The sequence below is a fragment of the Ranitomeya imitator genome, chromosome 4, assembly GCF_032444005.1.
Source record: "Ranitomeya imitator isolate aRanImi1 chromosome 4, aRanImi1.pri, whole genome shotgun sequence".
Classification (NCBI taxonomy): domain Eukaryota; kingdom Metazoa; phylum Chordata; class Amphibia; order Anura; family Dendrobatidae; genus Ranitomeya; species Ranitomeya imitator.
In genome coordinates, this window is record NC_091285.1 from 137,953,368 (window position 1) to 137,977,962 (window position 24,595).

Below are 24,595 nucleotides of genomic sequence, written 5' to 3' on the forward strand. Positions count from 1 at the left end.
CAGGTACCACCTTCTCCAGAGTACGTCTCATGCTGCTCCTAGGCCACCAGATCATAACAGTACAACTGGCCAACAATGAGTTAAACGCATCTCAGAAGAAGGGAAGGAAAGTGCTGAGCCATTTTTTTTTCTGTAGTCTGTTTTGACTTTCCCTCTTTTCCTTTGGGTGGCTCAGGAGTTTGGCGCTGGCATGGAGGTTCAGGAACTGGTTTCTCATGTGGACCAACTTGCTGCTAGAGTACAGGGTATTTCCGATTATATCGTTCAGACTCCGGCTTTAGAGCCTAGAATTCCTACTTCTGATTTGTTTTTTGGGGACAGGTCCAAATTTTTGAGCTTTAAAAATAACTGTAAACTGTTTTTTGCTCTGAAACCCCGTTCTTCTGGTGATTCCATTCAGCAGGTTAAAATTGTTATTTCCCTGCTGCGTGGTGATCCTCAGGATTGGGCATTTTCCCTGGAATCTGGGAATCCTGCTTTGCTTAATGTAGACACCTTTTTTCAGGCGCTAGGGTTATTGTGTGATGAACCTAATTCAGTGGATCATGCAGAGAAGACCTTGTTGGCCCTGTGTCAGGGTCAAGAAGCGGCAGAATCGTATTGCCAGAAATTTAGAAAATGGTCGGTGTTGACTAAATGGAATGAGGATGCCTTGGCGGCAATTTTCAGAAAGGGTCTTTCTGAATCCGTTAAAGATGTTATGGTGGGGTTCCCCACTCCTGCTGGTCTGAGTGATTCTATGTCTCTGGCCATTCAGATTGATCGGCGCTTGCGCGAGCGCAGAGTTGTGCACACTGTGGCGTTGTCCTCCGAGCGGAGCCCTGAGCCTATGCAGTGTGATAGGATTTTGTCTAGAGCTGAACGACAAAGATTCAGGCTTCAGAATAGGTTGTGTTTTTACTGCGGCGATTCTGCTCATGTTATTTCTGATTGCCCTAAGCGTACAAAGAGAATCGCTAGTTCTGTTACCATCAGTACTGTACAACCTAAATTTCTGTTATCTGTGACCTTCATCTGCTCATTATAGTCATTTTCTGTCATGGCATTTGTGGATTCAGGCGCCGCTCTGAACTTAATGGACTTAGAATTTGCCAGACATTGTGGATACCCCTTGCAGCCTTTGCAGAACCCTATTCCTTTAAGGGGCATTGATGCTACACCGTTGGCTATAAATAAACCTCAGTTTTGGACACAGCTGACCATGCGCATGGCGCCAGCCCATCAGGAAGATTGTCGTTTTCTGGTGTTGCATAATTTGCGTGATGATATTGTGTTTGGTTTTTCATGGTTACAGGTACATAATCCGGTGTTAGATTGGAAATCTATGTCTGTGACTAGTTGGGGTTGTCAGGGGGTTCATGGTCACGTGCCTTTGATGTCAATTTCCTCTTCCCCCTCTTCTGAAATTCCTGAGTTTTTGTCAGATTTCCAGGATGTATTCGATGAGCCCAAATCCAGTTCCCTTCCACCGCATAGGGACTGTGATTGTGCTATTGACTTGATTCCAGGTTGTAAGTTCCCTAAGGGCCGACTTTTCAACCTGTCTGTGCCAGAACATGCCGCCATGCGGAGCTATATTAAGGAGTCTTTGGAGAAGGGGCATATTCGGCCATCTTCTTCACCATTGGGAGCAGGTTTTTTTTTGTTGCCAAGAAGGATGGCTCCTTGAGACCCTGTATTGATTATCGCCTCTTGAATAAGATCACGGTCAAATTTCAATACCCTTTGCTTACTGATTTGTTTGCTAGGATTAAGGGGGCTAGTTGGTTTACTAAGACTGACCTTCGAGGGGCATATAATCTTGTTCGTATTAAAGGGAACCTGTCACCTGAATTTGGCGGGACTGGTTTTGGGTCATATGGGCGGAGTTTTCGGGTGTTTGATTCACCCTTTCCTTACCCACTGGCTGCAATATTGGATTGAAGTTCATTCTCTGTCCTCCATAGTACACGCCTGCACAAGGCAAGATTGCCTTGCACAGGCGTGTACTATGGAGGACAGAGAATGAACTTCAATCCAATATTGCAGCCAGCATGCAGCCAGCGGGTAAGGAAAGGATGAATCAAACACCCGAAAACTCCGCCCATATGACCCAAAACCAGTCCCGCCAAATTCAGGTGACAGAGTCCCTTTAAGCAGGGTGACGAATGGAAAACTGCATTTAATACGCCCGAAGGCCATTTTGAATACCTTGTGATGCCATTCGGACTCTCTAATGCCCCATCTGTGTTCCAGTCTTTCATGCATGATATCTTTCGGAGTTATCTTGATAAATTCATGATTGTATATTTGGATGATATTTTGATTTTTTCCGATGATTGGGAGTCTCATGTGAAACAGGTCAGGATGGTATTTCAGATCCTCCGTGATAATGCTTTATTTGTGAAGGGGTCGAAGTGCCTCTTTGGAGTGCAGAAGGTTTCTTTTTTGGGCTTCATTTTTTCTCCCTCATCTATAGAAATGGATCCGGTTAAGGTTCAGGCCATTCATGATTGGATTCAGCCCACATCTGTGAAGAGCCTTCAGAAATTCTTGGGCTTTGCTAATTTTTACCGTCGTTTCATTGCCAACTTCTCCAGTGTGGTTAAACCTCTGACCGATTTGACGAAGAAAGGCGCTGATGTGACGAATTGGTCCTCCGCGGCTGTTTCTGCCTTTCAGGAGCTTAAACGCATATTTACATCTGCCCCTGTGTTGCGTCAGCCGGATGTTTCTCTTCCATTTCAGGTTGAGGTTGACGCGTCTGAGATTGGGGCAGGGGCCGTTTTGTCTCAGAGGAATTCTGATGGTTCCTTGATGAAACCGTGTGCTTTCTTTTCTCGGAAGTTTTCGCCTGCGGAACGCAATTATGATGTCGGCAATCTGGAGTTGTTGGCTATGAAGTGGGCATTTGAGGAGTGGCGACATTGGCTTGAGGGGGCCAAGCACCGTATTGTGGTCCTGACCGATCATAAGAATCTGATTTACCTCCAGTCTGTCAAACGACTGAACCCTAGACAGGCTCGATGGTCCCTGTTTTTCTCCCGTTTTGATTTTGTGGTCTTGTATCTTCCGGGTTCTAAGAATGTTAAGGCTGATGCCCTCTCTAGGAGTTTTTTGCCTGATTCTCCTGGGGTCCTTGAGCCGGTCGGCATTCTGAAGGAAGGGGTGATTCTTTCTGCCATCTCCCCTGATTTACGACGGGCTCTTCAGGAATTTCAGGCTGATAAACCTGACCGCTGTCCTGTGGGGAAACGGTTTGTTCCTGATAGATGGACTAGTAAAGTGATTTCTGAGGTTCATTGTTCTGTGTTGGCTGGCCATCCTGGAATTTTTGGTACCAGAGATTTGGTTGGTAGGTCCTTTTGGTGGCCTTCTTTGTCGCGGGATGTGCGTTCTTTTGTGCAGTCCTGTGGGACTTGTGCGCGGGCTAAGCCTTGTTGTTCCCGTGCTAGTGGGTTGCTTCTGCCTTTGCCGGTCCCTGAGAGGCCTTGGACGCATATTTCTATGGATTTTATTTCAGATCTTCCGGTTTCCCAGAGGATGTCGGTTATCTGGGTGGTTTGTGATCGGTTTTCTAAGATGGTTCATTTGGTACCATTGCCTACCTCTTCTGATTTGGTTCCGTTGTTTTTCCAGCATGTGGTTCGTTTGCATGGCATTCCGGAGAATATTGTGTCCGATAGAGGTTCCCAGTTTGTTTCTAGGTTTTGGCGGGCCTTTTGTGCTAGGCGGGGCATTGATTTGTGTTTTTCTTCCACATTTCATCCTCAGTCAAATGGCCAAACCGAGCGAACTAATCAGACTTTGGAAACTTATTTGAGATGCTTTGTGTCTGCTGATCAGGATGATTGGGTGGCTTTCTTGCCATTGGCCGAGTTTGCCCTTAATAATCGGGCTAGTTCTGCTACCTTGATTTCGCCTTTTTTTTGTAATTTTGGTTTTCATCCTCATTTTTCTTCAGGGCAGGTTGAGCCTTCTGATTGTCCTGGTGTGGATTCTGTGGTTGACAGGCTGCAGCAAATTTGGGCTCATGTGGTGGACAATTTGGTGTTGTCTCAGGAGGAGGCTCAGCGTTTTGCTAACCGTCGACGGTGTGTTGGTTCCCGGCTTCGGGTTGGGGATTTGGTCTGGTTGTCATGTTCCTATGAAGGTTTCTTCCCCTAAGTTCAAGCCTCGGTTTATTGGTCCTTATAGGATTTCTGAGATTATCAATCCAGTGTCTTTTCGTTTGGCCCTTCCAGCCTCTTTTTCCATCCATAATGTTTTCCATAGATCTTTGTTGCGGAAGTATGTGGTGCCCATTGTTCCCTCTGTTGATCCTCCGGCCCCGGTGTTGATTGATGGGGAGTTGGAGTATGTGGTTGAGAAGATTTTGGATTCTCGTTTTTCGAGGCGGAAGCTTCAGTATCTTGTCAAATGGAAGGGTTATGGCCAGGAGGATAATTCTTGGGTTGTTGCCTCCGATGTTCATGCTGACGATTTGGTTCGTGCCTTTCATTTGGCTCGTCCTGATCGGCCAGGGGGCTCTGGTGAGGGTTCGGTGACCCCTCCTCAAGAAAGGGGGGGTACAGTTGTGAATTCTGCTCTTGGGCTCCCTCTGGTGGTTATGAGTGGTAGTGCTGCTGTCTTTGGATCGCAGCATTTATCAGGTGTGTCCACTTACTGCAATTTGGACTGGGCTATATAGTCTTGCTTCATCCTTTAGTCGGTGCCAGTTGTCCATTGTTTTGGAGGATTCACATCCCTACCTGGTCTCTCCTGTTTTGTTGTTCTTTTCAACAAAGATAAGTTCTGGCTTTGTTTTTGCTGTCCACATGCTGTGGGCCTTATAGTTCAGTGCATTTTCATGTTTTGTCTTGTCCAGCTTTGTCTGTGTAGGGATGTTTTGCAGCCAAGCCGTGTCTCTGGAGATGCAGATATACCCTCCATGTCTTTAGTCAGATGTGGAGATTTGTATTTTCTGTGGTGGATATTTTCTAGTGTTTTTATACTGACCGCATAGTACTCTGTCCTATTCTTTCTTTTTAGCTAGAAAGGCCTCCTTTGCTAAATCCTGATTTCAGTCTGTGTATGTCATTTCCCTCTCCTCTCACAGTCAATATTTGTGGGGGGCTGTCTATCCTTTGGGGATTTTCTCTGAGGCAAGATAGTCTTCCCGTTTCTATCTTTAGGGGAAGTTAGTTCTTAGGTACATCCCACGGCTACTTCTAGTTGCGGTGCTAAGTTCAGGGTCTGCGGTCAGTACAGGTACCACCTTCTCCAGAGTACGGCTCATGCTGCTCCTAGGCCACCAGATCATAACACCGGTCCCGCCAAATTCAGGTGACAGGTTCCCTTTAACTTTTGTTTTTTAATTTTGTTTAGTAAAATTATTGTTTTAATTTTACTTGGTGGGATCCCTTCCTTATCTTATATTTATTTATATTGCGTAGAAACATAGTTAGCAAGGCCGAAAAAAAACATTTGTCCATCCAGTTCAGCCTAAATTCCATCAGAATAAATCTCCAGATCTACGTCCTTCTAAAGAACCTAATAACTGTAAGATACAATATTCTTAAGCTCCAGGAAGACAACCAGGCCTCTCTTGAATCCCTAGACTGAGTTCGCCATCACCACCTCCTCAGGCAAGGAATTCCAGATTCTCACTGCCCTAACAGTAAGGATTCCTCTTCTATGTTGGTGGAAAAACCTTCTCCCCTCCCGGTGCAGAGAATGCCCCCTTGTGACTGTCACCTTACTTGGTATAAGCAGATCTTTGGAGAGATGTTTGTATTGTCCCTTTATATACTTATACATGGTTATTAGATCGCACCTCAGTTATCTTTTTTCAAGACTAAATAATCCTAATTTTGCTAATCTGTAGTAGTAATCTGTAATCTCTGTAGTTTCCCCATCCCCTTTATGAATGTTGTTTCCCTTCTTTGTACTCGCTCTAGTTCCATTATATACTTCCTGAGCACCGGTGCCCAAAACTGCACACAGTACTCCATGTGCGGTCTAACCAGGGATTTGCACAGAGGCAGTATAATGCTCTCATCATGTGTATCCAGACCTCTTTAAATGCACCCCATGATCCTGTTTGTCTTGGCAGCCGCTGCCTGGCACTGGCTGCTCCAGGTAAATCATTAACTAGGATCCCCAAGTCCTTCTCATGTCAGATTTACGCAGTGGTTTCCCATCCAGTGTGTAACAGTGATATTGATTCCTTCCTCCCATGTGTATAACCTTACATCGATCATTGTTAAACCGCATCTGCCACCTCTCGGCCCAAGTTTCCAACTTCTTCAGATCCATCTGTAGCATGTAGTATGGATCTGGCCAAATTTTATGCTAAGCGTCTTAAAAAATTTTTTCCTAATATTTCAAAAACAGGATTTTTGGTTGCTTACCGTAAAATCTGTTTCTTGAAGCCTCCATTGGGGGACACAGGAACCATGGGTGTATGCTGCTGCCACTAGGAGGCTGACACTATGCAAATAAAAAAGTTAGCTCCTCCTCTGCAGTGTACACCCCACCGACTGGCATTAAACTCTTCAGTTAGTGAGAAAGCAGTAGGAGAAAGAACAAAGTTGAAAAACCATAACCACAAACTTGAGAACTGTAAACGTGAGAACAGTCAGAGAACATATAACAAAAACATTGGGAGGGAGCCGTGTCCCCCAATGGAGGCTTCAAGAAACAGATTTTACGGTAAGCAACCAAAAATCCTGTTTTCTTTATCGCCTCTTATTGGGGGACACAGGAACCATGGCAATCAAAGCAGTCCCAAGGGCGGGAAAAACAGACTTCCATCAGGTCAGAGGACTCACCACTGCCGCCTGCAGGATCCTTCTGCCTAGGCTGGCCTCCGCCGATGCATAGGTATGGACCTTGTAAAATTTGGCGAACGTGTGGGATGGAAGACCAAGTTGCCGCTTTGCACAGCTGTAGGGCGGAAGCCCTGTGGTGCACCGCCCAGGAGGCGCCGACTGCCCGGGTAGAGCGAGCCTTAATCCCAGAAGGGGGCACTCTGTTCTTGACCCGGTAAGCCTCCAAGATTGCCATTCTGATCCATCGAGCAATAGTCACTTTAGAAGCCGGCTGGCCTCTGCGCGTGCCATCAGGAATGACGAAAAAGGAATCCGTCTTCCGGAAAGTGGACGTTCTGTCCAGATAGATCCTCACAGCCCTGACAAGGTCCAGCTTGTTCAATGATCGCTCCAGAGGATGAGTCGGAGCTGGACAAAAGGAAGGTAGAACGATGTCCTCGTTGAGGTGGAAGGTGGAAACCACCTTAGGAAGAAAAGAAGGTGGGGGCCGGAAGACCACCTTGTCCTGGTGAATGACCAAAAACGGAGGACGGCAAGACAGGGCCGCCAGCTCGGAAACGCGGCGAATGGACGTGATGGCCACAAGAAAGGCTACCTTCCATGATAAAACTGATAGAGGAATCTCCCTAAGAGGTTCAAAGGGAGAAACCTTCAGAACGTCCAGTACCAGGTTTAGGTCCCATGCCTCCACAGGGGCCCTGTACGGCGGGACGGCGTGGGCTACCCCCTGAAAGAAGGTCTTAACCTGTGGCCGAGAGGCCAAGGTCTTCTGAAAGAGGATGGAAAGCGCAGAGACCTGACCCTTCAGGGAACTAAGAGCTAGGCCCGAATCCAGTCCTGCCCGAAGGAAGGCCAAAAGAGAAGGCAGGGAAAAAACCATAGGCGGAACGCGGTTGGACTCGCACCACCGGAAGTAGGCCTTCCAGGTGCGGTAGTAGATCCTGGAAGACGAAGGCTTCCGAGCCTGAATCATGGTGTGAATCACCCGGTCCGAAAGGCCGGACGCTCTCAGAACCGCGGTCTCAACAGCCACGCCGTTAAACTGAGCGACCGAGAATTCGGGTGGCAGATCGGACCCTGGGACAGCAGATCGGGCCTGTCTGGAAGGCGCCAGGGAGCGTCCGTGAGAAGGTTGACGAGCTCCGCGAACCAAGCTCTCCTGGGCCAATCCGGGGCGATCAGGATGACCGGCACCCCTTCCGCTTTGATCTTCTTCAACAGTTTGGGAAGTAATGGAAGGGGTGGGAACAGGTAGGGCAGCTCGAACTGTGACCAAGGAATGGCCAGAGCATCGACGCCCACTGCGAGAGGATCGCGGGACCTGGAGACGAACTGCGGAACCTTCCTGTTGACTCGGGACGCCGTGAGATCCACATCCGGAGTTCCCCATCGAAGACAAATCTGATGGAAGACCTCCGGATGCAAGGACCATTCCCCTGCCGCGAGGCCCTCGCGGCTGAGGAAGTCGGCGGCCCAGTTTTCCACGCCGGGGATATGCACCGCGGATATCACCGGAACCGTTGCCTCTGCCCAAAGGAGGATCTTGGATACCTCGGCAAGGGCCAAGGAGCTCCGAGTCCCCCCCTGATGGTTGACATATGCCACAGCCGTGGCGTTGTCTGTCTGGATCCGGACTGGAAGGCCCCTGAGGATCCTTTCCCAGTGGCGGAGGGACAGGAAGATGGCCCGAATTTCGAGGACGTTGATCGGCAGAGATGACTCCCGCAGCGACCAGCGGCCCTGGACCGTCAGGTGGCGAAAAACCGCACCCCAGCCGAGCAGGCTGGCGTCCGTTGTCACCACCTGCCAGTGAACCGGAAGGAAGGACCTGCCCTGGGAGATGAGAGGTGACGTCAGCCACCAGTTGAGAGACCGCCTGACCCGAAAGGAGAGTTTGATCGGTCGATCCAGGGAGAAGACCGACCTGTCCCACTGAGACAGAATGGCTTGCTGAAGGGGTCGCGAATGGAATTGGGCGAAGGGAATCGCTTCCAATGTAGCTACCATCCTCCCCAGAACCTTCATGGCCGAACGGAGGGAGGGAGGTCGAGGACCCTGGAGCAAGCGTATGTCCCGACAGAGAGTGGATCTCTTGTCTGTGGGAAGGAAGACTCTGCTCTGACGAGTATCGAAAAGCATGCCCAGAAAGATGATGCGCTGAGAAGGAATAAGGCAGGACTTCTTCCGGTTTACCAGCCACCCGAAACGGGCTAAGGTGTCGAGAACAATGGACAGGCTTTCGTGGGCCTGAGCGAAGGACGGAGCCTTGATGAGGATGTCGTCGAGATATGGAAATAGGACCAAGCCTCTGACTCTCAAGATGGCCATCAGCGCCGCCATGATCTTTGTGAACACTCTTGGCGCGGTTGCAAGACCGAACGGCAGAGCGACGAACTGAAAATGATCTCGTTGCACTGCGAAGCGCAGGAAACGGTGATGTCCGGGAAATATCGGGACATGGAGGTAGGCGTCCTGGATATCTATTGAGCATAGAAACTCCTGAGCCTCCATGGAAGCAATTACTGAACGAAGGGATTCCATCCTGAAGTGTCTCAGGCGAACTCTCCTGTTCAGCAATTTGAGGTCCAGAATGGGGCGAACTTTGCTGTCTTTTTTCGGTACCACAAAAAGATTCGAGTAGAAACCCATGAAGCGTTCTTTTTCTGGGACGGGAACGATTACCCCGGATTTGAGCAGAGAAGCGATGGCTGTGAAGAAGCCCGGAACTAGAGCGGGGTCTCTTGGAGGACGGGATTGGAAGAAACGATCCCGAGGTCGGGAAGCGAATTCTATTTTGTATCCCGAGGATACAACTTCCCTGACCCATGCATCCTCTACTGCGGAAATCCAGACGTCCCTGAAAAGGAGAAGACGGCCACCCAATCTGGGAGTTGGGCTGGAGTCTTGCCGAGAGTCATTCCGAGGTGGATCTTCCAGTCCTGGGCCTGGAGGATCTACCCTGGGAGAAACGAGGACGCCAGGACGGAGTGGGCCTAAAGGACACCGCCTTCTTCTCTTGACGTGCCTGTGCCCTCTGTTGCTGCTGGGAAAAGGAGTTTGACGCAGCGAAGCGACGAAAAGGCCGAAAAGAACGAAACTGTCGTCTAGGAGGAGGGCGACGAGGCTTGGCCTGGGGGAGAAGAGAATTTGTACCCCCGGTGGCGTCCTTAACCCCTTTCTGCCATCAGACGTACTATTGCGTCCATGGGGGGTGAGCCCTACTTCCCAAGGACGCAATAGTACGTCATATGCGATCGGCAGCGCTCACGGGGGGAGCGGCGCCGATCGCGGCCGGGTGTCAGCTGCCTATCGCAGCTGACATCCGGCACTATGTGCCAGGAGCGGTCACGGACCGCCCCCGGCACATTAACCCCCGGCACACCGCGATCAAAGATGATCGCGATGTGCCGGCGGTGCAGGGAAGCACCGCGCAGGGAGGGGGGCTCCCTGCGGGCTTCCCTGAGACCCCCGCAGCAACGCGATGTAATCGCGTTGCTGCGAGGGTCTTGCCGCCCTCCCTCCCTGCTCCAGGTCCCGGATCCAAGATGGCCGCGGATCCGGGTCCTGCAGGGAGGGAGGTGGCTTCACAGACCCTGCTCAGAGCAGGCACTGTGAAGCCTGCACTGCTGCATGTCAGATCAGTGATCTGACAGAGTGCTGTGCAAACTGTCAGATCACTGATCTGTGATGTCCCCCCCTGGGACAAAGTAAAAAAGTAAAAAAAAAAAATTTCCAAATGTGTAAAAAAAAATTAAAAAATATTCCTAAATAATGAAAAAAAAAAAATATTCCCATAAATACATTTCTTCATCTAAATAAAAAAAAAAAAAAAAAAACAATAAAAGTACACATATTTAGTATCGCCGCGTCCGTATCGACTCGCCCTATAAAACTGGCACACTAGTTAACCCCTTCAGTAAACACCGTAAGAAAAAAAAAAACAAAACGAGGCAAAAAACTACGCTTTATTATCATACCGCCGAACAAAAAGTGGAATAACACGTGATCAAAAAGACAGATATAAATAACCATGGTACCGCTGAAAGCGTCATCTTGTCCCGCAAAAAACGAGCTACCATACATCATCATCAGCAAAAAAATGAAAAAGTTATAGTCCTGAGAATAAAGCGATGCCAAAATAATTATTTTTTCTATAAAATAGTTTTTATCGTATAAAAGCGCCAAAACATAAAAAAATGATATAAATGAGATGTCGCTGTAATCGTACTGACCCGAAGAATAAAACTGCTTTATCAATTTTACCAAACGCGGAACGGTATAAACGCCTCCCCCAAAAGAAATTCATGAATAGCTGGTTTTTGGTCATTCTGTCTCACAAAAATCGGAATAAAAAGCGATCAAAAAATGTCACGTGCCCGAAAATGTTACCAATAAAAACGTCAACTCGTCGCGCAAAAAACAAGACCTCACATGACTGTGTGGACCAAAATATGGAAAAATTATAGCTCTCAAAATGTGGTAACGCAAAAAATATTTTTTGCAATAAAAAGCGTCTTTCAGTGTGTGACGGCTGCCAATCATAAAAATCCGCTAAAAAACCCGCTATAAAAGTAAATCAAACCCCCCTTCATCACCCCCTTAGTTAGGGAAAAATAAAAAAATGTATTTATTTCCATTTTCCCATTAGGGCTAGGGATAGGGCTAGGGTTAGGGCTAGGGTTAGGGCTAGGGTTAGGGCTAGGGTTAGGGCTAGGGCTAGGGTTAGGGCTAGGGTTAGGGTTAGGGCTAGGGTTAGGGCTAAAGTTACAGTTAGGGTTTAGATTACATTTACAGTTGGGAATAGGGTTGGGATTAGGGTTAGGGGTGTGTCAGGGTTAGAGGTGTGGTTAGGGTTACCGTTGGAATTAGGGTTAGGGGAGTGTTTGGATTAGGGTTTCAGTTATAATTGGGGGGTTTCCACTGTTTAGGCACATCAGGGGCTCTCCAAAAGCGACATGGCGTCCGATCTCAATTCCAGCCAATTCTGCGTTGAAAAAGTAAAACAGTGCTTCTTTCCTTCCGAGCTCACCCGTGTGCCCAAACAGGGGTTTACCCCAACATATGGGGTATCAGCGTACTCAGGACAAATAGGACAACAACTGTTGGGGTCCAATTTCTCCTGTTACCCTTGGGAAAATACAAAACTGGGGGCTAAAAAATAATTTTTGTGGGAAAAAAAGATTTTTTATTTTTACGGCTCTGCGTTATAAACTGTAGTGAAACACTTGGGGTTCAAAGTTCTCACAACACATCTAGATAAGTTCCCGGGGGGGTCTAGTTTCCAATATGGGGTCACTTGTGGGGGGTTTCTACTGTTTAGGTACATTAGGGGCTCTGCAAACGCAATGTGACGCCTGCAGACCATTCCATCTAAGTCTGCATTCAAATGGCACTCCTTCCCTTCCGAGCCCTCCCATGCGCCCAAACAGTGGTTTCCCCCCACATATGGGGTATCAGCGCACTCAGGACAAATTGGACAACACATTTTTGGGTCCAATTTCTCCTGTTACCCTCGGGAAAATACAAAACTGGGGGCTAAAAAATAATTTTTGTGGGAAAAAATTTTTGTTTTATTTTTACGGCTCTCCATTATAAACCTCTGTGAAGCCCTTGGTGGGTCAAAGCGCTCACCACACATCTAGATAAGTTCCTTAGGGGGTCTACTTTCCAAAATGGTGTCACTTGTGGGGGGTTTCAAAGTTTAGGCACATCAGTGGCTTTCCAAACGCAACATGGCATCCCATCTCAATTCCTGTCAATTTTGCATTGAAAAGTCAAACGGCGCTCCTTCCCTTCCGAGCTCTCCCATCCGCCCAAACAGTGGTTTACCCCCACATATGGGATATCAGCTTACTCAGGACAAATTGTACAACAACTATTGGGGTCCAATTTCTTCTCTTACCCTTGGAAAAATAAAAAATTGGGGGCGAAAAGATAATTTTTGTGAAAAAATATGATTTTTTATTTTTACGGTTCTACATTATAAACTTCTGTGAAGCACTTGGTGGGTGAAAGAGCTCACCACACCTCTAGATAAGTTCCTTAGGGGGTCTACTTTCCAAAATGGTGTCACTTGTGGGGGGTTTCAATGTTTAGGCACATCAGGGGCTCTCCAAACGAAACATGGCGTCCCATCTCAATTCCAGTCAATTTTGCATTGAAAAGTCAAATGGCGCTCCTTCGCTTCCGAGCTGTGCCATGCGCCCAAACAGTGGTTTACCCCCACATGTGGGGTATTGGCGTACTCAGGACAAATTGTACAACAATGATTGCGGTCCATTTTCTCCTGTTACCCTTGGTAAAATAAAACAAATTGGAGCTGAATTAAATTTTTTGTGAAAAAAAGTTAAATGTTCATTTTTATTTAAACATTCAAAAAATTCCTGTGAAGCACCAGAAGGGTTAATAAACTTCTTGAATGTGGTTTTGAGCACCTTGAGGGGTGTAGTTTTTAGAATGGTGTCACACTTGGGTATTTTCTATCATATAGACCCCTCAAAATGACTTCAAATGAGATGTGGTCCCTAAAAAAAAATGGTGTTGTAGAAATGAGAAATTGCTGGTCAACTTTTAACCCTTATAACTCCCTAACAAAAAAAAATTTTGGTTCCAAAATTGTGCTGATGTAAAGTAGACATGTGGGAAATGTTACTTATTAAGTATTTTGTGTGACATATCTCTGTGATTTAATTGCATAAAAATTCAAAGTTGGAAAATTGCGAAATTTTCATAATTTTCGCCAAATTTCCGTTTTTTTCACAAATAAACGCAGGTACTATCAAAGAATTTTTACCATTGTCATGAAGTACAATATGTCACGAGAAAACAATGTCAGATTCACTGGGATCCGTTGAAGCGTTCCAGAGTTATAACCTCATAAAGGGACAGTGGTCAGAATTGTAAAAATTGGCCCGGTCATTAACGTGCAAACCACCCTTGGGGGTAAAGGGGTTAATTATTTGGTCCAGCTGGGAACCAAAGAGGCGAGAGCCCTGGAAGGGCAGACTAGTGAGGGACTTTTTGGAGGACAAGTCCGCCTGCCAGGCCTTGAGCCAAACGGTCCGGCGGATGGCAACGGCATTGCTGGAAGCTTGAGCCGCACAAGACGCGACATCCAGGGAGGCGGAAACCAGGTATTCACCAGCGTGGGAAATCTGGTTGGCAAGTTCCGCTAATTGCGCGGGAGGCGCCCCATCCAGGATACCTCGCCGTAGATCCTTGGCCCATTTTGAGATGGATTTTGAAGCCCAAGTGGACGCAAAAGCTGGACATAGAGCCGCTGAAGCCGCTTCAAAAGCAGATTTCGCGAAGGATTCTATAACTATCGTTAGAATCCTTCAAAGATGCTCCGCTGGACAGAGGAAGCACCGTGTTGGTGGACAGCCTGGAAACAGGGGGGTCCACCGAGGGAGAGGCCGTCCAATTGGCGGTAAGTTCTGGAGGAAAAGGATATAACACACCCAGGCGTTTTCCCCTCTGAAAACGCCTAGTGGGGTTCTCTCTCTCTCTGGACACGATTTCCTCGAATTCAGGATGAGGAGCGAAAAATTTTGAAGGTGGTTTGGCCCGTCTAAACGAAACCGCCTGATCTGCGGGTTCCGTAGAGGGATCCTTGATGCCACATGTTTGGTTTATTGCCCCAATGAGGTTCTGGACTGTCTCACTCATGGTGGCGATTTGGTTAGGATCCAGCTCCGAAGTATCCTCCGAAGGCGCATCAGATAATGCCTCGCCTGACTCAGGGGAGGAGGATCGGTGGGACACCAACCGCGGGGGAGGGCCGAGCGGCGAGATGGAGCGCGAAAAGGACTCAGACCGACGTTCCTGTCTGGACCTTTTGTGGCTTATCAAGGAGAGCTCTGGCGGCGGTTCCTGTGACCCGCTGGCTACGGCCGGGGTCTGCAGGGGTAACCGATCCAGCGTGGACACCAGGGTTTGAGATACCCGTGTTAAATCGGCCACCGATTGTGACAGAGAGGCGGCCCATCCTGGGATGGGGGGGATCACTCTCGGGGGGAACAGCCGGGGGATCCTGGGCGGTGGGAACAATCGGGTTGCTGCAGGACTGACACAGCGGGGAGGACTGACCTGAGGGAAGTTTGCTGTTACAGGACGAACAAGCAAAGTACGTCACTAAGGCAGAAGAAGAAGTAGGGGGGCGAGAGCGGCCCCCTTTAGAGGTAGACATTTTGAGAGGACCTCTGAAGATGCCAGTGGGTTAGGGGACAGTGGGGCAGAGGGGGTGTCAGTCTGCAGTGCAGCTACTCACGGACCCGTCCTGGAAGATGTCCCACTTGCCGGAGGAGAACTCCTGCCCTGAGGTGCTGGATTCTGTGCAGATTTTGTGCCCACGGAGGATGCAGTGGCGAAGGTGTGGGACGCGCTGCGTGAGCTCCTGCAGCTAAGAAGCGGTGAGCACACACAGACTCTGTCCCTGGAGGAAGGGGGCGGAGTCAGACAGGGGGGCGCCGATGAGCAGGCACAGTATGTCGGGCGGGAAAAAAGCCCGCCCGATGAAGAAGGAAGTGGGCGGAGCGCGGCACCGGAAGTAGGCCCCGGAAAGGCCGGGGCCTAAATTAGAAGCCGATGCCCGCTGAGAAGAACCCCCGCGGCGCAGACACTGCCCGGCAGAGCGGCGAAGACACTGCCCGGCAGAGCGGCGCTGAAGCCGCCGCATGAAAGAAAGAGCGCTGCCGCCGGAGAAGAGTCGCCGGAGTAGGCCCCGGAAAAGCCGGGGCCTAAATTTGGAGCCGGTGACCGGAGGGAAGATCCCCGTGGCGCAGACGCTGCCCGGCAGAGCGGCGCGGCAGCCGCCGCATATAAGGGAGGGAGCGCTGCCGCCGGTGAAGAATCGGCGGAGTAGGCCCCAGCTGGCTGTGGAGGTGAGCGCCGCCGGAGAGGCCGCCGCATAGAACGCTGAGGGGGGAACGCTGAGGGCAGCTGGTACGCCGCAAGTAGGCCCCGGGAAAGGCCGGGGCCTAAATTAGGAGCCAGCGACCGCTGAAGGAAAAACTGCAGGCAGGAGTGTGCCGCAAGCAGGCCCCGGGAGGCCGGGGCCTGAAGGAAGAACGGCGACCGCTGGAGGAACGCAGTGGGGCATGGAAAGGTAGCCACCGCGCAGGGAACGGGGAAAGTGCTGCAAATGCAGCGATGACCCGCGCTGAGTCCTGGGAACCCCTTTAGAAATACTCACCTAGTAAAATCCCCCGTCGTCTGCTACTAACCTTGAGAAGGTATCAGACGTCCATAGGAGCTGCTGATGGACGTCCTCGTCTCCTCCGACCGACAGGCTCTGGTGGGCGAGTGGGTGGGGGACGGGCCAGGACCGGACTTCTGAGCACGCTTGTGTGCCAGGCTCTTGGTCCTGCTGAGGGATCTATGAGGATACGGGGTGGCAGTACACGCCGTACTCATAGTCCGCTTGAGGGACTACAGGTGTGACTGTTCACCCTGTATCCCATCCGGAAAAAACCTGAAAAGAAACAACGCACATTGAGGTAGATAAGGGTCTAAAGAAAGACCCGTGTCCACCTCCTACTGACACTAAGCTAAACTGAAGAGTTTAATGCCAGTCGGTGGGGTGTACACTGCAGAGGAGGAGCTAACTTTTTTATTTGCATAGTGTCAGCCTCCTAGTGGCAGCAGCATACACCCATGGTTCCTGTGTCCCCCAATGAGAGGCGATAAAGAAAGCCGCATTGCTATTCATGTTTCATATATTTCACATTGACATGCCTTAGCATGATAGAGTGCAACCTTTTTTTGTATATTGTACATGGAGGTAGCTCTTCCTGGTATGCACCTATTCACACTAGTCTGGATGTGCCAGTCAGTTTTTTGTCATTATTCCAGTAGTTGTCATGCTGATTGGATACACGGACATGCGTATGCCACATGGATGGTGTCCTACTCTCACATGGACCACACCAGTACTGGAACTAATAGGACGCGTGAAGGTGGCCTAACATGTTTCAGGAAAACGGCTATAGTGGGATCTGACCTTCCTTGCAGACTGCTAGGTTATATCTACAGAGCAGCTGCTGGCCAATTGACAGCATTATGGCATGAAGCAATGGGGATATAAATAAAGGGTGCTGTTACAAATTGGTCTGCGGAATGGGCAGGAGCCATTCAGCAAGACCCAACGTACATTACATTCAGCAATGCTAATAATCACTAAGGGTATGGTGCTCAAGCATTGGTGCAGAAATTTCTGCATCTAATGGTAGGAAAAACCAAGAGCAAAATACAAAATGTTTTTTGTAGCAGATTTTTTCCCTCCTCATTAGTTTGAGTGAAATCTGCAGCAAAAACTGAAATCGACATGCTGTAGATTTAAATCTGCAAATCAAATAAGCAACGTGTGCATGAAACTTCAGGATTCCCCTTCACTTTGCTGGGATCAGGAAACCCTCCAGGTTTTGTGACAAAACTGTGCAGAAAAAAAAAACAATTCAACAGTTGCATTGTGGACAAAGGCTAATTGGACACTGCTCAGCAGGGGTATAAACTTAAGTTAGGTCAAGTTCCCCCAATGAGCATCTAGTGCATTTTGTATGCTGCGTATTTTCGCTATCTGAAAAATTGCAGCGTGATTACAGTTCCAGCAAAGTGGATGGGATTTATGGAAATCTTGGGCCCACCGTGCATTTCTTTATTGCGCAGAATAAATTGACCTGAGGTGCGGTTAGGGAGTCCACAATATGTCAATTCTTCTTGCTGTAAATACCTACATAGCACCATCATATACCCTAGTGCTTTACAGATCTGGTGGCACAGGCACCGCAAAGACGGCATCTTGGCCTCCCTGTGTCAGTGGCAACCATGAAATATAAGGGTAGGACTTCACAGACTGTGCCAGAAAGATAGACGAGTAGGTCACAAACCCTATATGCTCATGTGGGTGGAACAACTAAATTCGCCAGCAGCAAATTCCCAAGATCCATAAGTAACATGCATGACACTGCAGTGGAATCTACTGGAAGAACAATGTCACCATGCCAAAATCCCTCTACTACAGAACAGCAGAGGGATTTTTGTGACTATTGCATTTATTATTAATTTATATATTGCATCTATCACATATACTTTAGGTATAAATTACATGTCAGAAATAGTGTTGTCATCAGTTGTGGCTCATTTCCTATTGCACCCCTGCCGGTACATGCATAGTACTGATGACTGCAGGTGAATTCCTTACAGAATGACCTTTGTACAAAATACCCTTTAGAACACATACATGTTGGTAATTAAACACAAAGACTGTATATAAATATAAAACAATTTATTGCCATAATATTAATCCGGTGCGGCCTGCACACCCTTGTGCCACAGCCCTGAGTCGTATACAATTTACAGGAATGACAAAAACATACAAAGTTACTTTGTTACAAACTATATATAAAAAAATCGTTTTAAAGGACTCCCAATATAAAACAATTGCTTGGTGTAACCCCCTCCCCCCGCAACAGTCACAACCCTTTGCAGCAGTCTGAGTGTTACAATAAGAAAGCTCTTGCCTATAGTAGTGGAGCATTAAACAGGAAAATGTAACATACTAGAAAAATATACAGTTAATCCACAGTATAGGCTTAAATTTGCCATTATCTCAATTACTGTGCTTTAGCTAGTACATAGCAAAAGGGGATGCTGGAGACTTCATGACCATTCTCTACGCTTTTTATTTTCTTAGCTTAGGGCTAAGAATTTAGCCACAGTGGATATAGCACATATAAAATATAGAAAAAGTGTAAGTAATCACAGATACATTATATACACACAAATATAAAGTAATCAACTCAGCAAAGTAAAAAGATCCACAAATTAAAAATAGGCTGTAAAACATTGAGAGCAAAAGTTATTAAAGTTTCTTTTTTGAGAATCTAAGATGAGGCAGAAGTATGTATTAGGCCCTGAATCCATTTCTGACGACCTGTAACTAGAGGCCCACTGCTCACACTGTCCTGTAAACACAAAGGTCTGTGGAAAATATGTATACTTATGAAATGTGCTTCCAAACCACTTCTTCAGTTTCCAAATAAGTAGCAAGCTAGGTGGTGATCTCCCTCACCGCTTTCTGCCGAATGGGAGGTCTGCAGTGCACATGGTAACAATGAGAACAAACACGAACAGACTGGGTAGTGTGAACGTGAGGAAGAGAAGTTGTATACCCGGAGCAGCGGGAACAGAAAATCTAAGGAGACAAAAAAAAAATTGTTAAAATTCAGCTGTACAGACTATACGGCAAATGTCAACGTAAATCAATCAGGGTGGCATCAAATTCACTACCTTTCCACAACTTCGACAGTGATGCCGTCTCCGCAATAAAGTGAACGGTGCACAGCAACTCATGCATTGGGTACTGGCATTGTCCGGAACCCATTCTGGAGGGTCTAGGCACAAAAAAAAAAAAAAAAGTAAGTAAAGCAAGTATCATACATTCCTTAGTACCAACAGCACAATACAGAGAAAATGGGAACATACTATATTGTATATAATAATTCAGTTTGACTGTGAGCACCATTAACTACAGCAGCCAAACCCACTATTTTTTTCATATAGTTTCCAGATTTTGTTTAAGAGATCAATAGCCTTTCCATATGTTAAAAATGGGTTTTCCAGGGGAGATGCGTCACTGCGCACAATGGCGTCAGTGATGTGAAACCAGAGTATTTTCCTCTAGCACACTACAAGATAAAGCTAAAGTTGCTTACATGGGCTGGTTTTATGTGGACATCTATAGGGTGGGTGGAATGATGTCCACCTTATCTCCACCTGCAGTCGGCATAGCCATGTGCTGACAGGACCTGTGTGATGTCGCAGTCATGTGATCAGTCACATGGTCTGGGTTTAAATAGCTGGACTTGAGAGGCAGTCGGGGTGGTGTGGTTTGGAGAGCAAAGACTCCAAACGGTGGCTCCAGATGGAGCTGAAGTCACATGGTGGTCTGTGCTGGCGAATCCTTCAGACAGATGGACTTTGCTATACTTTATCTTTTGGGTTTGTTGTTATGCCAGAAAGGCTCTCTTTACTTTGCTGAAACCTGTTTATGCTGTTCCACAATAAACCAGCAGGTGATTTACCACAAGAAGCATTGTCTACCTTGGAAAGCAGCTGAGTGAGTCAACCCATCACAAAAAAATATATCGTTCCCTGTTTGGTCATTCAGATTGTGCAACAGTCTCTGGTCAGCAGGCGCTAGACATCACCAGGTCAGTACACCACAGTGGAGCAGCGTATTGGCGGGGACCAGGTGAGGGTAGTAGTAGTATACAATTTTATAGACAGTAAGAGCCAGATTTAGTAATACTTGCATGATGTACGTCAGTCTTAAATGGACATGCAGGAGTAAGATGCTCCCACTTCATTAATAGGTGCTCCTCACACTCGCCATAAATGTTACTCCAGTTAGGGATGCCACAACTTTCCATGAATTTTTTGGAAACACAGTCATGGCCCATCCTGCACCAGCGCTGTCCACTTTGGCCAGCTCTGGCAACCCCAAAAGTCGCAAGTTTATTTGCACAATACAATGGTCTTTTACGCCAGAGTAATGGCAGAAACACCTTCGTGAATCAACCTTAAGAGTTTCCTGTAGCAATACTGACTTTTTCCAATCCTCTCACGATATTAACTTACCAATGGCCCTTTCCCCAACCTCATGTTCTCTTTGGCAAGCAGAACAGTCTGGTAGACTAAAGGAATTTTCAGCCGTTTCTGTAAGATAAGATTGGACAATTACCATTAAGCCCATGTACATATAAATTAATCACTACACTAATCTGCTCTAATTAATGGAAGATTAAACGAAGAACTAAAGAAAAACACAATCCCAAGCCCAATCTTGTGCTGCCCACTCTTACTACATAAAGACGGCAGTCCCACATTAATCATGAGTATTCTTTAAAGAAACGTATCGGGACATGATTGTAGGTTAGCAAGTGCTACACTCCTTAACACTGAAATATCCACACCAAGAAGGTAAAGTCATGGCATAAGGAATCACAGGATGGACGACATGTCAATGGTATACAAACATTTTCAAAACTTCGATTATATTTCAGCATTTAGTATTAGCACCATGAACAGAATGCACTTAGACGCCTTGGCTGGTATGAATTAGAATATTAATACATATCTCTGGAATAACCTCTGGCTGCTCCCTTTGCAATTGATGACCAATGATGTCCCAGATGCGCTCAATGGGAGACAAATGCAGAGATGTTATATGCCATGGTAGCAGGTTAAGGCCATGCTGGCTGCTCATAGTAGCAGGAGCAACACGCAGACTTGCGTTGTGGTAAAAACATCTACTGGAACACTGACTGTACCTTGTCAAGGCCTCTTCATGATTATTGCCCACGTGGTCTCCAGACCAATCCCTAGATATCATTGCATTCAAGACAAAAGCAAGACTCATCACTGAAGAGGATAGACCTTCATGCCAGCCTCCATTGCCTTCTTGTTCTACACCACGATAATCTTTGAGAGTGGTAGTCTGAGATCAATGGAACATCTGTAGCTGGATGTCTGGCTTGTAGCCCAATTATGTGCAAAGCTCCTTTTGATTGTGTAGGACACGTTGCTGTCTTAGGCTTGGCATGTAACAAGTAATTACAAATTTAGTGCAGAATGGATTAAGCATAGAACATGTGGCACAGGTACGGACATTTCTTTAAAGTGCTCTAGGGTAGTTTTTCATTACTACAGCACCAGGCCACATGTTGCTTATGCTACTCGGAGCAGCCTGGGTGTAGCTTAACACCTTCACAATCAGAGGTATTTCCATTTTTGCATTCCCAATTTTTGCTCCCCTTCTTCCCAGAGCCATACATTTTTTATTTTTCCGGCAATGTGGCCATGTGAGGGCTTGTTTTTTTGTGGGACAAATTGCACTTTTGAATGGCACCATTGATTTTACCATATTGTACACTGGAAAAATGGGACAAAAATTCTAATAATTAGCTGTCATGTGCTGGAAAAAGGACTGGGATCACTCCCTGCAGCACATCCAAACTCTCCTGCCATCGAGCACATCTGGGATTTCACTTGTTGACAACTGTAATGGGAGCTGCCAGTAGCGGATCTTAATGATTTGCATGCCAAGTACATTCAGCATGGCAGAACATTCCCCAAGACAACCATTAAAAATCTAATTGATAATATGCCAAAAGGTAGGTAGGTGTGTGTGTGTGTGTGTGTGTGTGTGTGTGTGTGTGTGTGTGTGTGTGTGTGTGTGTGTGTGTGTGTGTGTGCGCTTCAAGTGGTAGTAAAGGTAGCATGTGACCAGACACATCAGCCTCTTCAAATTGGAAAATCAGCTTTACCAGGTGTGTTTTGAATACATACATATCTCTGAGCAGTCTGTAATTTGATATGCTATACAGCATAGTATACAAAAGGTTTCTGAATTTTCTTTGAAGAGTAACTGTAGTTTTGAAGAGATTGTTACCGACTTTAACATTGATTACCTATCCCAAGAAAAGGTCATCAATGTCTGATCGGTGAGGGCGCGACTCCCTGCAGCACCATGCTCAGCTGTCCCAGGTGCCGGGACTTGCTCAGTCTACTGATCATGGCTGTAGTCGGGTACTGCACATAAGTCCCTTATTGATTTGGATAGAGGGCAGATGCGCAGTACCCGGCCACGGATACCATCAGTGAATAGAGCTGCTCTGTAACTAAGTTCCGGTCATAGGTGGCACCTAAACCAGATGATCAGTGGGGCTAGAGGATGTCACACTCCCCCCGCCCACCGATCAGTTATTGATGACCCATCATAAAGATGGTTCATCAATGATCACTTTCCATTAAACAGGTAAGACCTATCAGATTCTACAAATGAAGCCATAATAGTTTTAATACTAAAGCCCAGGATATGTCAAAGATACATGAAAACCTAACTTATATAAGCCAAGCCCTCTACTCCCAGTGGATATTAAACTACTAGCTAAGGTTTCAGCCAATAGAGTGAATAAAGTTAGAGAACTAGTACACTAGGATCAGTCTGGATTTATGCCAAATGCATCTACCATCATAAATCTAAGACGTCTATTCCTCAACCTCCAAATGAGCTCAAAGAAGATAGCACAAGGGCAGGTAAATCCTTGGTAGCTGCCAAGACTTTTGACATTGTAGAATGAAGTTACCCGTGGGCAGTTAAAAAAAAAAAAAAAAGAAGAAACGCTTTGGTCCTTACTACATTGCTTTAATCCGCCTGTTATCGCACTCCACAGTCACTAAAATTTGAGTGAAAGGCCAACTCTTGAGACTAAGGGTACCGTCACACAGTGGCATTTTGATCGCTATGACGGCACGATTTGTGACATTCCAGCGATCTCACTGTGTCTAACACGCTCCTGCGATCAGGGACCCCGCTGAGAATCGTACGTCGTAGCAGATCGTTTGAAACTTTCTTTCGTCGTCTAGTGTCTGGCTGTGGCGGCATGATCGCATGGTGTAACAAAGGTGTGCACGATATTGTATACGATGTGCGCATAGTAACCAACGGCTTCTACATCGCACATACGTCATGAAATTATCGCTCCAGCGTCGTACATTGTAAAGTGTGACTGCAGTCTACGACGCTGGAGCGATATTGTTACGATGCTGGAGCGTCACGGATCGTGCCGTCGTAGCGATCAAAATGCCACTGTGTGACGGTACCCTTAAACTACAGGGGGCAATAGACAGGGATGTCCATTGGGACAAGGAATCGAGATTAAGCATCATGGGATTCATGGCATTATAAATGCTAATGAAATACAAACTAATGATTGTGGGGGATACAGGTGTCTGATTATGGAAATTTGTGTTCCTTAACAGACTGTATATTAGTTGAATGCGCTCAGGACAACTATTAGCTGTATAATCCACAAATCTGGTCTTTATAGAAGAATGGCAAGAAGAAATCCATTCTGAAAACCATAATAAGTCCACGTAGAGGACACAGCTAGCACGTCGAAGAAAGTGTACTGGTAAGACAAGATCAAAGTAGAGTATTTGTTTTGGCCAAATGCAAAATGGTATGTGTAGCAGAAATCTAACTGCACATGACCCTGAAAACACCATCCCCAGCATCAAACATGGTGATGGCAGCATCTTACCAACAGGCCATTATACCTGTTTTACCAAGAGGCCACTACTTGGCTTGGGTTCATCATGGCAATCAACAGGCACCAAGCAATTGTAGTGTGATGATGGGAATAAAGAAGGAGCCCCTTCTGCCAAATAAGCAGGAGATGTTAAAACAGCCATGATCAGTACAAGCATAGATTGTATCGATTAAAGCAGGATGTCAGCTTCAATTTACAGCAGTCACCTGCAGATTTTGGCAGCTCTAAAATGAGAGCCAGAAAATCATGGTGTGAATGTTTGCAGGAACACACTTTTCACTGCACATGTACAGAGGATGTTGGGATGGGGGTTGTTATGGACCTGGTGGTTAGGAGCACCCGGAACGACCTGATGGTTAAACTCTCACAGGACAAGCTCTGGGAAGTGGGAACTCTGCTGACCGAAACCCCTAATCCTATCACACACACTAGAAATAGCCGTGGAGCGTACCTAACTAGGCCTAGACGCCTCTTCACAGCCTAAGAGCTAACTAGCCCTAGAAATAGAAAATAAAGCCTACCTTGCCTCAGAGAAATTCCCCAAAGGAAAAGGCAGCCCCCCACATATATTGACTGTGAGTTAAGGCTACGTTCACACTAGCGTTGTGCGCCGCTGCGTCGGTGACGCAACGCCCAACGCACGCAAAAACGCTGCGTTTTGCGACGCATGCGTCGTTTTTTGCCGAAAAT

General features: G+C 47.0%; 1 protein-coding gene across 1 annotated transcript in view; it reads right to left on the bottom strand.

Moving 5' to 3' along the window:
• Positions 1-18,060: 18,060 nt before the first annotated feature.
• LOC138675589 (lateral signaling target protein 2 homolog) overlaps positions 18,061-24,595 on the bottom strand; it is a 47,395-nt gene continuing 40,860 nt past the window's right edge. The window contains exons 11-13 of the mRNA XM_069763956.1: positions 20,430-20,507; positions 19,080-19,183; positions 18,061-18,984 (exon numbers count right to left, since the gene is read on the bottom strand). Coding sequence (XP_069620057.1) covers positions 18,841-18,984; positions 19,080-19,183; positions 20,430-20,507 — 326 coding nt within the window. The 3' untranslated portion in view covers positions 18,061-18,840. The remainder of the gene's footprint in view (positions 18,985-19,079; positions 19,184-20,429; positions 20,508-24,595) is intronic.